A 13516-nucleotide genomic window follows, 5' to 3' on the forward strand; every position below is an offset into this window, starting at 1 on the left:
GACGTTCTAACATTTTTGGCTGGTTCTGTATTTCCATCTATGTATTTTAAAAGTAGACCAGTAGATGAGAAGTATTTTGGTCTTGTCTGGTCAGTGTGTATTTTGCTGACATCTAGTGGTGATTACAGGGATGTCATGTCAATGAGCTGTTCAGCAGATAAAGAGGGTTATTTAAATTCTGTCAGCTAAAATCTCACTTTTTAAAACCAGATGGTGAAATGACAGTATTAACAGATGTGACACAGAAAATGAAGCATTAACCTGTGACCCCTGGGTGCTCTACATATGTCACTATGTATGAACCTACATTAATTGTGGCCCAACAACAGAGGGCGCTGGTGCTGTGTGATATGAACTGAAGATTATTGTTACATTATTATTACAGACAACACTGTTATGAAAACATCATATATTCAGTTCTTGCGTAAAACAAGAACTTTTATTCCCACACCTGGGACTGCCCCATCACTAAAGTATCATGGGAGATATTGTTCTGTCTCATATTTGATGTTTTAATCCTATTTAGACAATCTGCTTCTAAAACAAATTTTTCAAAATTCTCTCTCAGCATCCCGCAGACAGACGCATCATTTCCATAATGATCATATTGAAGTTGTTAACTAAGTCCGAAAGCTTCTGTCTTCCCTTTAATCCCATCTACATATCCAGGTTTCATGATGTTCTCAAAAGAGTATTAGATTAAAAAATGTGCATTTTTTTGCTCTTTAAACTGGGGCTGAATAGATTTTGTTTGTTTTTTTTTTGTTTTTTTTTTACAGATGACCTTTCAGTAAGTTCTGTTGCAGACGATGTCCGGCCTGAGCTGAATTCTGATCAGTCTGTCTTACCGTCCTTTATTGAAATGAAATGTGTACAAAGTTTGGTTTTAAATATCAGACAAACTCCCAATACACATAATCTCTTTATTAAATCTCTCTAGTAAACATACTGCAGTCATATTTTAGGATCTTTGATTAAATCTCAAGCAATGCACACTTGTTCCAAAAGAGGAAGGGCAATTCACTCAAAGTGCTTTACATGTCACTTTACACTTCACATACTCAGACAAATAAAAAACATCAATGACATAAAGCTGACTGACCACATGTTTAAAGTAGTGGTTTGAACAGTTAACAACTAGCCCTGTCAGATGACCCTGCCTTTATAGTATGATGACAGAAATGATTAAATGTAAGCTGCAGCATTTGGACTGTGGTCTTTAGAGATTCAGGAGCCAAATAAAGTAAAACTATCGACAGAAGTCGACAGGCATCTTTATTCTTTCTTAAAAACCAGTCAGACTAGAAGTCATAACTAGCACAGTCAGTTCTGTGCTTTGCACTATTTTTATTTAACCTGACACTGGTGGGAAAGCATTAGCATGAGGGATCGGTCCACTTCCTCTTATTGAGAGGGCTGTGAGTTGCTCCTCTCAGTATACTGTATCGTCTCAATTCTCTTCTCCTTGAGTGATGTGTAATGAAGAAAAATTGATGGGAAACCACATAATGCATATTTTTACAAACCATGTATATCATACATCCTATTGGATAATAATAATATCAGGTTATGATCTTAATCAGCTGTCTTAAGATAATATACTTTTTTTTTTTTCTACAGAATGATCTTTGAAATGAAACTGGTCCATGTTGGATATTGAAAGAGTTATACAGACTTTGCTAGAAAGGAACCTGTTGGTATTTGTTATGTTTGTATTTAATGTAGAAGATAATAGATAGACTGTTTAAAAAATACTCCAAAGTTTTGTTTAAGCCTCAAGGAATAGGATGGTTTCTTGAACTTTTGCATTTTACATTGAAGGTGTATGGATAACCCTCCCTGCCTCCATTTAGAGCCTATCATATGCTTAAGAGGGCTATTTACTGTATACTCTGTTTATAGAGTTGAAGATGCAGTGTGTCAAATGTTAGTATCTGCACCTGATAAAAAGCAAAAGCAAAAGTCATCCAGTAACCTTCTGTTCTTTCTATGTTGCCATGGTAAAGCACAGTGTTATATAGTGATAGATATTTTTCATTTCAAATGATTTAAAAGGTTTTAAACAGATGAATAACAAAATATTCTCTGATAATGTCCATTATCTTCTCACAGGGTGGTCAATCCTGAAGCCTCCTCCAGTAAAGTGAGATTTGCTGCTCAGCTGGGGCAGTGGCTCCAACTGCTCCACTTTGGTCTTGGCCCTCTGCTCACTGAGGAGACACACAGAGCAGCAGGTCATCAGAGTGACATCACAACTATCACATGCCCACTGCATAACATAAATTCTGCGATCGTGCCAGTAGACATCACCTGTGTAGCTTTTTCTGACTGAGGTACTTCTTCTTGATGTTTGCAAGCTCGTTGGCCAATCTTTGATTCTCACTTTTGTACTCATTCATCTTTGAGTCGAGCATTCTCAGCTCTGCTATCAGCACCTGCGAAATCAGAAAAACATACAACACACATGAATATGTATAGATAAATAGTTCAATGTTGAATTTGTGGAAATCATTTCACCTTGAAAAACATCTCCTTTGTATTATTTCCAGGTATTTAGGCAACTTAAGCTACATGATTAAAATTATAGCGCCGATATTTCATGAAAAGCATTAATCAAGTAAACACTGTACATTTATCTACGTATATTGTGCATAAGAATCAGACAGAAAAGTTTCAATGTACACAGAGGATGTGAGGATTTGGAATTATCTGCATTTCTGTGTAAATCTGTCTTTTAATATGGCCAGATCTTAATCTAAGTTACACAAACACAATGTATTTGAACTAATAACACACAAATCATTGCGTTGTCCACATCAAAAACATCATTCAAACGTTCACAGTGTTGCGGTTGGAAAAAATATGTGAACCTCTCGGCTAATAACATGTACAAAAGCTCACTAGAGTCAGGATTTTATCAGACCTGGAGTCCAGTCAGTGAAACAAAATTGAAGATGGGGGTTGGAGACACTTATACTTATAAAAAACACTTAAACATTTTGAGTTTGCTGTTCACAAGAAAAAGCTGCTGATGTGAGACGAGCTTCACAAAAAAACATCATGCAAAGTGTCACGTTCTTTGGCCACTAGTTGTGAATGTTTAATTGGTGTGTTCAGCAAAGACAGTTGTTTGTTTTTTTAGCTTAACCTTTAGCTTTTTGGTTTTTAGCGTTTGGTTATTAGCTTAACCACATTGTGTTTGTCAATACTTGTGACTTAAATGAGGATCATATTTTATGACAAACTAGTTGTTAAAACCAGGTCATTCCAAAGTTTTAATACAACAAGAAAAACAACAGGAAACAAGAAAACATAAAAGTAAGACAGGGATGCTTGGACTGTGAGATGATGGTTACTAAAGACCTTGAGCTTTTTGGTTCTCTCTCTGATGGTCCACTGGCACTGCTGGAGCTGCTCAGCAGCCTCTGGACCAGGCTGCCGGGCCAGAATGTGCTTCAGTTCCACATACAGCTTCTCCTTTTCCTTGTGGGGAAACACGGAGATGATGGAGAGGATTGTAGGGAACAAGAGAAGAAGAATAAGTGTGTGCGTTCACATGCTGTAGAACTTAAAACATCTATTCTGTTTGGAAGGAAAAGGAACCACAGCATAAAGATCTTCCTGCTGTGTCTCCATCATGCACCATCTGCTTCTGCCGGCTTCAAGCCACTACTGTATGTGTTTGTGGAAAAATCAAACAATCCTCGTAAGAGTGGTCACAGTCTACATTTCCCATTCATTGTCAGTGTCCTGGGGCAGATCAGTACTATATCAATCAAGGAATCAATTCAAGTGTAAATTGTAAAAACACCATTCATACAGGCAATTCATACAGTTCAAAGTGCGTTACAAGTCAATAATAGAGAAACATTAAATACATTTTAAATAATGGCCATGAAACATTCTAATCAAACGTTGAGAAGATACATTTTTAAACACGTCTGAGATACTGTCAGATCCTCAGGGAGGCTTGTTGTCTGAACACTGAATAGTGCCAAAAACATTTTTAAATGCCTCGCACAGTGGTTTTAAAAAGCAGAACGAGCTGTTTTAACAAATTATTGCACTTTTATAAAAAAAATTTAAGCATTTATTCACGACCTGAATCTGTACTTTCACAGACTAATCCAGTGTTGTTTTGGTCTTTTCATGGGATTTTCTTGACAGTAATAAAATGAATATCAACAGCTTTATCTTTTAAGTTCTAATGACAAAATGGGTAAAAATTGATAACGATCATTTCTTATTATTTTTCTGCTTTTGTTCTACAAGACACATTTGAGGGTCTGCCTATTAACTTGGCTGCTATTGTCTCTCAGTGTTAGCATCTGAGCAGTTGCACTGTAAAAGCACTGCCAATAATTACTTTGAATACAGTGAATATAGTGACATAATACGGTGATAGAGACAGTTGTTTACTCACCAGCTCCTTTCAGTCAAATCGCACCTTACTGAGGATAAGACTAATTAATCCAAACAGGCATGTACAGAGTGTGTGTGTGCTTGTGTGTACACATTGAGGAGCGAGTGTTGACTGTTAACCTGTAGTAGAAGTTCGTGTTCCTCAAGCTTTTGGGTCTTGGTGATAAGTCGTTTCTGTAAGGACTGAATCTTCTGGATGAGTTCATATTTGCTGGGGTCACTGCCCTGTAGGGGAGAGACATTCACAAGCTGTTAACAGCCTGACCTTTTCCTCTTTGAATATTCAGGTTTACTCGTGGGTTCAAGAAGAGGAACAAATGAAACAGGCTAAAGCAGTTATAGCTTTAAGCTAACCCAGACAGGCCCTCGTTAACAAGTCCTTCACCTCCAGTCGTCTCCATCGGTGAATATTTATGGGCTTCAGCTGTTCCTCAAGGACATTGCTTCTCATCCTTTCTCTGAGCAGCTCCCTCTGCAGGTGGAACAGCTCTCGCCTGCAACACAACAGCTCAGTCATATTTCATACAACACCTACTTACAGCTACATGCAACCTGTAATATCAGGAAACAACCATCTTTATGCAAAAATGCCCCAATGATCATGAGAAGACATTTTTAGTCAGAAGTAAAACAAAAAACATTCATAATGCAAAATAATCTTTTGCCTTTTTGAATTATTAGTTCAAATTTGAGGGAATGAATGAAGTGGATACACTCTGACTGCAGTCTGTAAGGTGATGTAGGAAAACTTAACCCTTGAACTATTTTATAGTTTTAACGGAAAAGAGTTCACTATGGTTTTGGAAGCCAGTGGTTCAAAGGAGGTTGTTCCTACCTCTCACCTGGATCTGTCTCCACCTTGCTCTATTCTTCTATTCTACTTTGTGGGTCACCACATTCTCTCTCCATCCTGCTCTCTGTGCTCAGTGCTTGTGTCCTGCCTCTCCTCGTCTATTCCAAACTCTTCTCTTTCCTCTTTATGCTGCTCAGGCCCTCTTCTCTGTTTTACCTCAGGTCCTCAGTGTTGGGTACAGTCTTGTCCAGGATGCTCTTCTTATGCCGCAGCCTCTTGATCTCCAGTTTGAGCAAACGGATGTCCTCCATCCGCTGGTTGTAGTGGAAGTCACCCTTGCTCAGGATCGATTGCTGGATCCTGATCTTCTCACAAAGCAGGGCTCGCTCATCATTGCGGCGTAGCAGCTGCTTTCCCAGGGTGTCCCGCTCTCTGATCACCTTAAGAGAAGTTTCACCAACACATAATCATCATAATCATTATCATCTCTGTCCTTGTCTTTTTCTCTATCTCTTCTTTTCTACCTACGTCTCCTTCTTTACCTGTTCCAGTTGTTTCTTCTGTTGGATCTGTTCAGCATCAGCATCTGCTATAATCTTTTGCAGTTTTTGCTGTTCTGCTTTTTGACTGTCAACACGCTGCTTTGTTTCTTCCAGCTGCAGCTTAAACAACTGCAGCTCCCCCTGTAGCAGGACACACAGACAGGCACACATGTATGTATTTATATACAGTAAATATCTGTAAAGCCACTCAGAATGGCTAGGTTTTAGTAGTACGGCTAAACTACTTTACCTTGCAGTGGAAAAACACTCAGCACAGCTTGACTAATCACAGTAGCTGATGGCATGGCTCAGCTTTACTGACCCCCCCCCCCCGACAATGGAAAACCCTATTTGGCCCAGAAGTAGGTCAACGGTTCCCAGTGGCACTAGCCAAGACAACTTTGAACAAATGAAATGTATGTAATGTTCATTTACATTTACATGAACATTTGTTCATTTCTCATAGGCTTTTCAAGATTCAAGTTACTAACGGAGCTAAATACTACCTATGTAAATGATGACGAGGAGCTCAGAACCACTGAGGCAGACTGCAGTACCTTGAGGGATTCATTATCCTTCTCTAAGCGCTTGTGCTCCTGCTGATCTTTGGCCAGGGCCAACTCCTTCCCGGTGATCTCATCTCTCAACCGGGTCACCTGGTTGTTCATGGTCTTCATCTTCCTCTTGATCTCTGCAATCTCTTCCTGAAGCAGAGGGAGATACACTTTTCAAACTAATAAATATAGAATAAAAATACAAGAAACTGCAGAAAAGAATGAAAAGAAAACAAATCATTTCAGAGGATCAAAAAATCTCACAGCCATAACTTTTCCATTTTACAGTAACTATTCGGATGATGAGTTTGAATGCATCACTCTTACCTGAGCCTCGATGAGGTTTTTGCTGTAGAGGTTCCTTTCAGACACAACAGACTCCAGCAGGTTCTCTTGCTGTTTCAGCTTGCACTCTGCCTCAGTGACCTTCTTCCTCCAATCAAATATCTCCATCTCTCTTACTTCAACATCATTCATTTTCTGTTGCACCTGGTGAAGGGAGGGAAGTGTTCCACTTAGATAGACCAAGGTTGGAGGTAGGTTTTCCAACTTTGTGTTAAAGAAATCATCTTATAATAACAAAATTAATTCAAATATTAAACCCATTCTGTTTAACGTGCCTTCTGCATGAGGGTGCTGGTCTCATTAATGTAGCGGTCACGTTCTTTTTCCAGCTGTTGAATGATCTTGCGCTGCTTCTGAGCCTCCTGGCGGTATCCACTGATCTCATGCTCCAGTGTCTTCTTGTCCTGCTCGAGGAGCTTGACAAGGTTTTGCTGTTTCTCTGTCGACTGTGCAGCTTTGATCATGTTCTATTGATTGGGAAACATAAGTATATAAGTAAATAAGTGAAGTAATGTTAATTCTGGTTTTGACTGTGTATTGAAAAGCATTAACACAGGAACTGTAGTTTACATCATATTCCTTTTGCACCACTGTATAACGGACAAGAGAGAAATGTGTGCTGGAGAGGACTGAAAACACAGGATACATACCCTGTGGGTCAAGGTGCAGCACTTACCTTATTTAAGATGTCTCTCTCTCTGATCAGCTCGTCTATGGCTTTCTTGTCAGCTTCCACTTGCTTTTGTGAGGATTCAAGATCTGTGGAAAGAATGATGGAGACAGTTTGTATTGATGGTCAAAGCTGGTTGTGTTTGATATTTTTATATTGACTAAACCTCCATGAATGTGTCACATTCTCATTTAACTTATGTAGCAGATCTTACGTCTTTGGTGAAGCCTTAATAGCATATTGCACTGCAGGAAAGAAGCTTGATTTTTATGTCTCAATGAAAATAGTGGTAGTACACAATATACAACAGAGACAGGAGGAGAAACGATCTGCAGTTCTATTTACATGATGGACAACACATAGGCTTACATTATTCAAGGCTGTTTTAAAACAACACTCACGTCCTTATACTATGTGTACATTTAGTTATTGTTATTGAATTGACTGAATGAGTTTGATAGCTGTAATTCTTCCTCTTGTCAATACCAGCTGTGCAGAGATACTCTCTTTAAGCCATTTCAGTGTCACAATCCACAGTAATTGATCTGTGTGAAGATGATTCCTAAGATTGTTAATATGAGGTTTCATGTCGGTTTCAGCTGAACTTTGGGATCTTTCCTTCCCTTCACAGTGTAAATATAAAATGCAACAGAAAATCATAACAAAAAAAACACTAATTTATACACATTTGATGTAAAATATTCAAGATTATTCTTGAAAAACGATGCATTTGCAAGTGTTTTTTATTTATTGGTTAGTTATCTGTTTGATCATCAGCTATCAACTTGTACTTTTATCAATTATATAATAGGATGAAAGTTTAGTTTTCATCATCACATTTAAGCGTGAGACTGATGATCTCACAGAGACCAAGACAGGGCAGCAGTGAAGGAGAGACAGACTGGGACCCAGGTCATCATTTATGTGAGTGCATGTGCAGTACCTTTCTCCAGACCAGCTATCTGAGCTTTCAGTGTCTCCCTCTGGACGTCCACATCAGCTTTCTGATCCTCCATCTGGTGGAACTTCTTCTGGATTGCTTCTCTCATCTTTGTTTGTTTGGCAACCTCCTGACGCATCTGAGTTACCTCCTCTTCTCTCATCTGACAGGTGGGGTTGTACGAAGCATTACACAGAAGTAACAGGGAGGAGAAAAGTTTTTAAAAAAGCAGAGTGGATCATTTTTCCACTGTGCACTGAGGACAATAAGTCAAATTTGGTCTGTCTCTCTGACCACAGCCCTCAGATAACTGAATACCCATTCTCTCTCTTTTCTTGGAGTAGGACACAGTTCAGAACACAGTAGACCTGCTTCTAAATTGCTCTTTACAGGTCGGAGCAGCAGTATGTCATCTATTATCAGCTATCATCCACTGCTATAGATGTAAGGAAAATGTCAAATCGTAGTCTATCTTGCTTTTAAAAAATATATATATTACTATGACCTTTTAACTAAATAAGATACTTGTCCCACCAACCTGCCTCCCTAAGCATGAGTGGAGTGGAAAAACATCTTGGAAAGAAAAACATTTTGGAAAGAACAAGCTTATGCTCTCATATCTCCCTACTGTGTGATTTAGCAAACAGGGTTTCAGGTAAATCTCTCATCAAGAGTTCTATTACTTTACCACTTCCTCTATCCCATTCATGTTCAAAATCATGCATACTCAGGCACACACAAACAATGCTAATATACACAACAAATCAGGTATCTATAGACAGAAGTGTTTATCTGTTGCTTAGCTGTGATGTCTGTGTCAGTGGACAAATGTGTACCTTGAGTTCATTTGCATTCTGCTGATTTTCCAAGGAGAGATGCTCTTTGACTGATGAGAGCTGCTCACACTCCTGCTGCAGCCTGGTATTCTTTATCTGCATCTGCTCCAACTCCTTGTTGGATCGCTCATTCAGCATCTGTCACAGTCAGGGGAGAGATTAAGGCGTGGGAAGAAACTATTCATTGCATACTGCAGTACAGCAACCATATGTTTTTAAAAAGCAATTTGATTAGCTAATAGGAAAAGGAAAAGCAGCTGGAAAATGGAAATTAAGGAGGGAATCCAGGTATATATTCCCCTTTGGAAAATGCCTTTTCAAACAGTTTTTCAAATTCTATGATTTATTCATGAATTAATAAATGTATTTATAAATGGTGTAGTTAATGAAAGTTTTATGTCGTTTTGGCAAATCTATTTTGGAATCTTAAGAATTTATTGATGGATTAATAGTTCATTTATGCATCTTTTTTACAATTTCTATTTTTAATGGCTTAAACTATCAAATTAAGAAAATGCTTTATTACTTTTCCTGTGACATTCCTGGTCATCCATATTGAGATACCACATTCAAGAGGCCAAAACCGTGTTCTTGACCTTTGACCATCAAAATCTGATCAAATCAATTCATCCTTGAGTCCGTTGGACAGACGACCCGAGAGCAAAATGCCTCCTGCTCTGGTGTCGCCAGTGCGGAGGGATAAAAACTGCATTATCATCTATATTTTTAACTAAGATGATCAGTATCTCAGTAGATAGTTTCACCATAAAGACTACGCATACCACATACTGTACACACCTTTAGTTCTTTCAGCTGCTGCTCTAGTCTCTGCTGCTCCTCTTTGGCCCTTTGGCCCTGCAGATTCAGAGCTTTGATGTCCCCCGTCTTGGCCTCCATGTCAGTGTGCAGCTGCTTCACCTCCTTGTCCAGCTTTTCCTTCAGCCTCATCTCCCGGGAAATCTCATTCTGTTGCACCTGGAGCTCCTGCTGGAGCTGGGTTTAGACATGCAGAGAGGCAGCAAGTTGGCATCACAGCTAGATTTCATTTCATTTCAATTTTAATTTGTGAGAATCTCCACTGGCCTCAGCAAAGCCATATTTCTCCTAAGGTCCACGGGAGTCCACTTAGCATTAGTGGTGCCCAAAAGAACTGAGTCCAACTGGAATTTTTTCATTGTACTCAGATGAAAACATCCTTTACACTACAAGAGAGGTTTCTCCTTCCAAGCTTAGCAAAAAGGCTACTGGCACCCTCAGTCTGCTAATGTAGTGTTTAGGTGCATAATTGTTGTAGGAACAATGCCTCATGTAAGTACATACATCTGATTATGTGGTAGAAATATTACAAAACAATGCAATGTAAAGTAAAAATCTGATTTTACTCTAATTTTCTACATGTACAATCTGTTTTTACTAAATCTGGTGTAGATAACCTCAATAAATAAAACTTGAAAAGACAAATTGTAAACATGTGATATGATTACAATTAAATTAGAAGTCAGATTTCTGTCAATGAGAATTTGAACCATATTTACCTGAGAGATATTCTCTAAGGCGCTCTGTCTTTGGGCGTCTATGTCCTGCTGGGTTGCTATGGCCTTGCTTAGTTTTTCTCTAAGACCCTCCACAGTTTTCAGCAGCTGATCCCTCTCCTTTGTCAACTCCTCATTCATCTTAAGTAGATCACTGAAAACAACAGATTACAATAGGTTCCATTCACTTTACCCACAGTATCCACAAAAAAATAAATTAGGAAGGTGGGGAAGAGGATGAATGGTTTACCTGTGCTTTTGGTCCATAGAGAAACCAGACTGTTGCTCTGCAATTTTCATTAGGTTGGCAACTTCTTCTTTTAAATTCCTGATGGTATCTTTATCCATCTTTTCTTTATCATGAGCAGCATCAACCATTTTCCAAGCCTTATCCAGCTCCTACAGTGAAGGTAAAGGAAATTTTAGCAAAACCTTGCTGAATTAACATAATCTGAAGAGTCCAGAGGGGGAAGAATGATCAAACATCATGCATCAGCAAATGCTTTCTATAGCAAAACTCCATAAACCGGCATTTCTAGTCCTTTAATGTTACCCAATCCGGGTGTAATATAACCAAACAGATTAATATACTGTAGCTTCTCATGTTGTGGCAGTGTACCCTCTTTAGTGAAGTAATTGTTGTCTCATCTTCTTGGGACAGTTTCAGAGCAGCTGTGACTTTAGTTGAGGTGGACACAATCTCTGCATTCAGCTCCCTGCATTTAGACATCAGCCTCTTCTCATTCTCCCGGGACTTCCTCAGGGCATGGATGAGCTTCTCGTACTCCACCCGGATTGTGTCCATGCTCTTGTCCCCAAGGAGCTCACTGAGCACCATCTGGAACTCCTCCAAAGACTCAGCAGAGTCCTCTCCCGCTAGTCCTGTATCCTGGAAGTAAAACAGAGCCACAGACTGCAAGTGAAAATGAGTCTAAGAGTGATGAACTAAACAGGTTGGACCTGTGAAGCTGGGAACTCCACAGATACATAACATGTACATATGTAGCCTCATGCTATGTGAAAGTTATCACACCTGAAATTACTTAACTTTCAACCTCATTCACATAGAGTTTTGACTTTGGATTTGAGCCTTTAACCCACAGTGGGTTAAAGTTAATACAAATAACAGAAACGAAATTAACATTAGAGAACATGCTAGTGATAGCTCACTTGACATATTTCAACTATTTTAAGCGTTTTTTGCACCCTAACCACCCTAACCTCACCGGTGTTGTTTTAACTGTACAATTATTTTTTGATTGAGAGAACTGTCATATTAACATGCCTTATCCATGTCCATGTCAGTAAGGAGACTTTTATAACAAACTGAACTGCCTTCCTGTGTCGTAGGTCCTCCTTTTGTCTTTTTATTCTTTTTAATTAATTTTATAGCTATATTTTCTTATCCTTTTATATTTTTACTATCATTTTAAACGGGTATTTTTTTAACCAGTTATGGGTGGTTTTAATAAAGAAACGAAGACGTGTATTTAACATTCACGGTCGCCTTGTGCCAGAGCCCCTGGTAGCTCTCCTAAGAGTGCTGCGTTTTAACCCTGACCTCACCTCACCTGTTGTATTAACTGTAAATTCTCAGTTAACATGACGTTAAATTGCCATTTAAATCTTTTGACAGTACTTACCTCCATTATACGAACTGAGAAGTCAATATATAATTCGTTAATCCAAAGGATCAATCAAAGGAAGCGTAGCCCTGATGTTAATTTTACCAATAGAACTGTTGACGGTGGTTGCTAAGCAACCGCTGATCTCGCGAGAGAAGGAGCCGCTGGTCTGCAGCAGCAGGAGATTGTCATTGAACAATTACACTGTAACCACGCGCGCTGTGACGAAATAAAGCGTCAGTGTACACTTGGCTGTTACTGAGAGGAACCTAATCTGAGAGGTTCCTTCTACCGGGGATAAATTATCATTTAATTAATGATCATCAAATTGTTTTATTCTACTAGTAAAATCGCGTTATAGCACAAGGATTCACAAACGCTTTGATGCCAGTGTTCGTGTGTGCAGGTATTATGACTCAACTGGTGGAAATAATGAATTGATGGATTTTTTAAACTTGGCAAGATTTCAATATGCTCCATAAACAAGCAGCTGAAGACTCTCAAAGTATTCAACCAACTTGAATCACTATACAATTTCATATTATAAACTTTCTAATAACTCCTTTGATAGACCTTTACAACTCACAAGTAAGACTATTACTATTACTATTACTATTACTTTATTAATTATTAATATTAATAAATGATGGCTCTGGTCAAGTAGGTGTGCCAGTAGGCATGGGCAATACAGGAGTCCTGTAACTTAAAAACCTACTTAATGTTACTTGTTTCATCTGTCTGACAAGTCAAAATGTTGCGAAAGTATGTTTTTGTTGTCTTTAGGATAGAATTGAGGATAGAATTATAGAATTGAATTATTTTGTCTTTCTATAGAGCAGGAAGAACCTCTCATAGATTATGCTATATACTTTATCACAAATATTTTTGTGTAAAGTGTGGTGGCGTAGTTTCAACTCAGACAGCCTGCATCATGTAGATGTCTATTAGTCATCACTTTGCAGTAGGCCTGTATGCAGTACCATCACTTACATGGTTTAAGGAGACACAGTTGGCCCAGCAGATATCCCAGTAGGATCTATCAGTATCTTTTGTAGGGGACTCCGATTTCCAAGTTATGCCTTTTTTTATTAACTAATTTCATTTCAATTGTATTTATTCATATAGCATCAAATCATAACATTCATTATCTCAAGGAACATTATATTTTCCCACCCATGATGCATCCAATGGTTTCCACTCAGTTCTGTGTAATAATTTAATTAGTTGACTCTTAAAACTTTTTGTCAAAGTAACATC

General features: G+C 38.6%; 1 protein-coding gene across 1 annotated transcript; it reads right to left on the minus strand.

Moving 5' to 3' along the window:
• Positions 1–909: 909 nt before the first annotated feature.
• Positions 910–12390, minus strand: cfap58 (cilia and flagella associated protein 58). Its single transcript, XM_056397578.1, has 18 exons — positions 12278–12390; positions 11254–11523; positions 10885–11033; positions 10638–10788; positions 9901–10095; positions 9103–9240; positions 8270–8429; positions 7333–7415; positions 6932–7123; positions 6639–6800; positions 6315–6461; positions 5758–5898; positions 5432–5655; positions 4808–4916; positions 4543–4647; positions 3364–3483; positions 2311–2435; positions 910–2210 (listed from the first exon to the last, which is right to left on the minus strand). Exons 1-18 carry the CDS (start codon positions 12281–12283, stop codon positions 2099–2101), a joined length of 2589 nt encoding a protein of 862 aa, XP_056253553.1. The 5' UTR covers positions 12284–12390; the 3' UTR covers positions 910–2098.
• Positions 12391–13516: the final 1126 nt, after the last annotated feature.

The sequence above is a fragment of the Seriola aureovittata genome, chromosome 15, assembly GCF_021018895.1.
Source record: "Seriola aureovittata isolate HTS-2021-v1 ecotype China chromosome 15, ASM2101889v1, whole genome shotgun sequence".
NCBI classification, from domain to species: Eukaryota; Metazoa; Chordata; class Actinopteri; order Carangiformes; family Carangidae; genus Seriola; species Seriola aureovittata.

What these genes read in the sequence shown, in the direction of transcription:
- cfap58 (XM_056397578.1), bottom strand. An exon ending in TCTATGGACCAAAAGCACAG is followed by an intron (nt 10,789 to 10,884) that starts GTAAACCATTCA and finishes TGTTGTTTTCAG; the next exon opens with TGATCTACTTAAGATGAATG. An exon ending in CCCAACACTGAGGACCTGAG is followed by an intron (nt 4,917 to 5,431) that starts GTAAAACAGAGA and finishes GTTGTGTTGCAG; the next exon opens with GCGAGAGCTGTTCCACCTGC.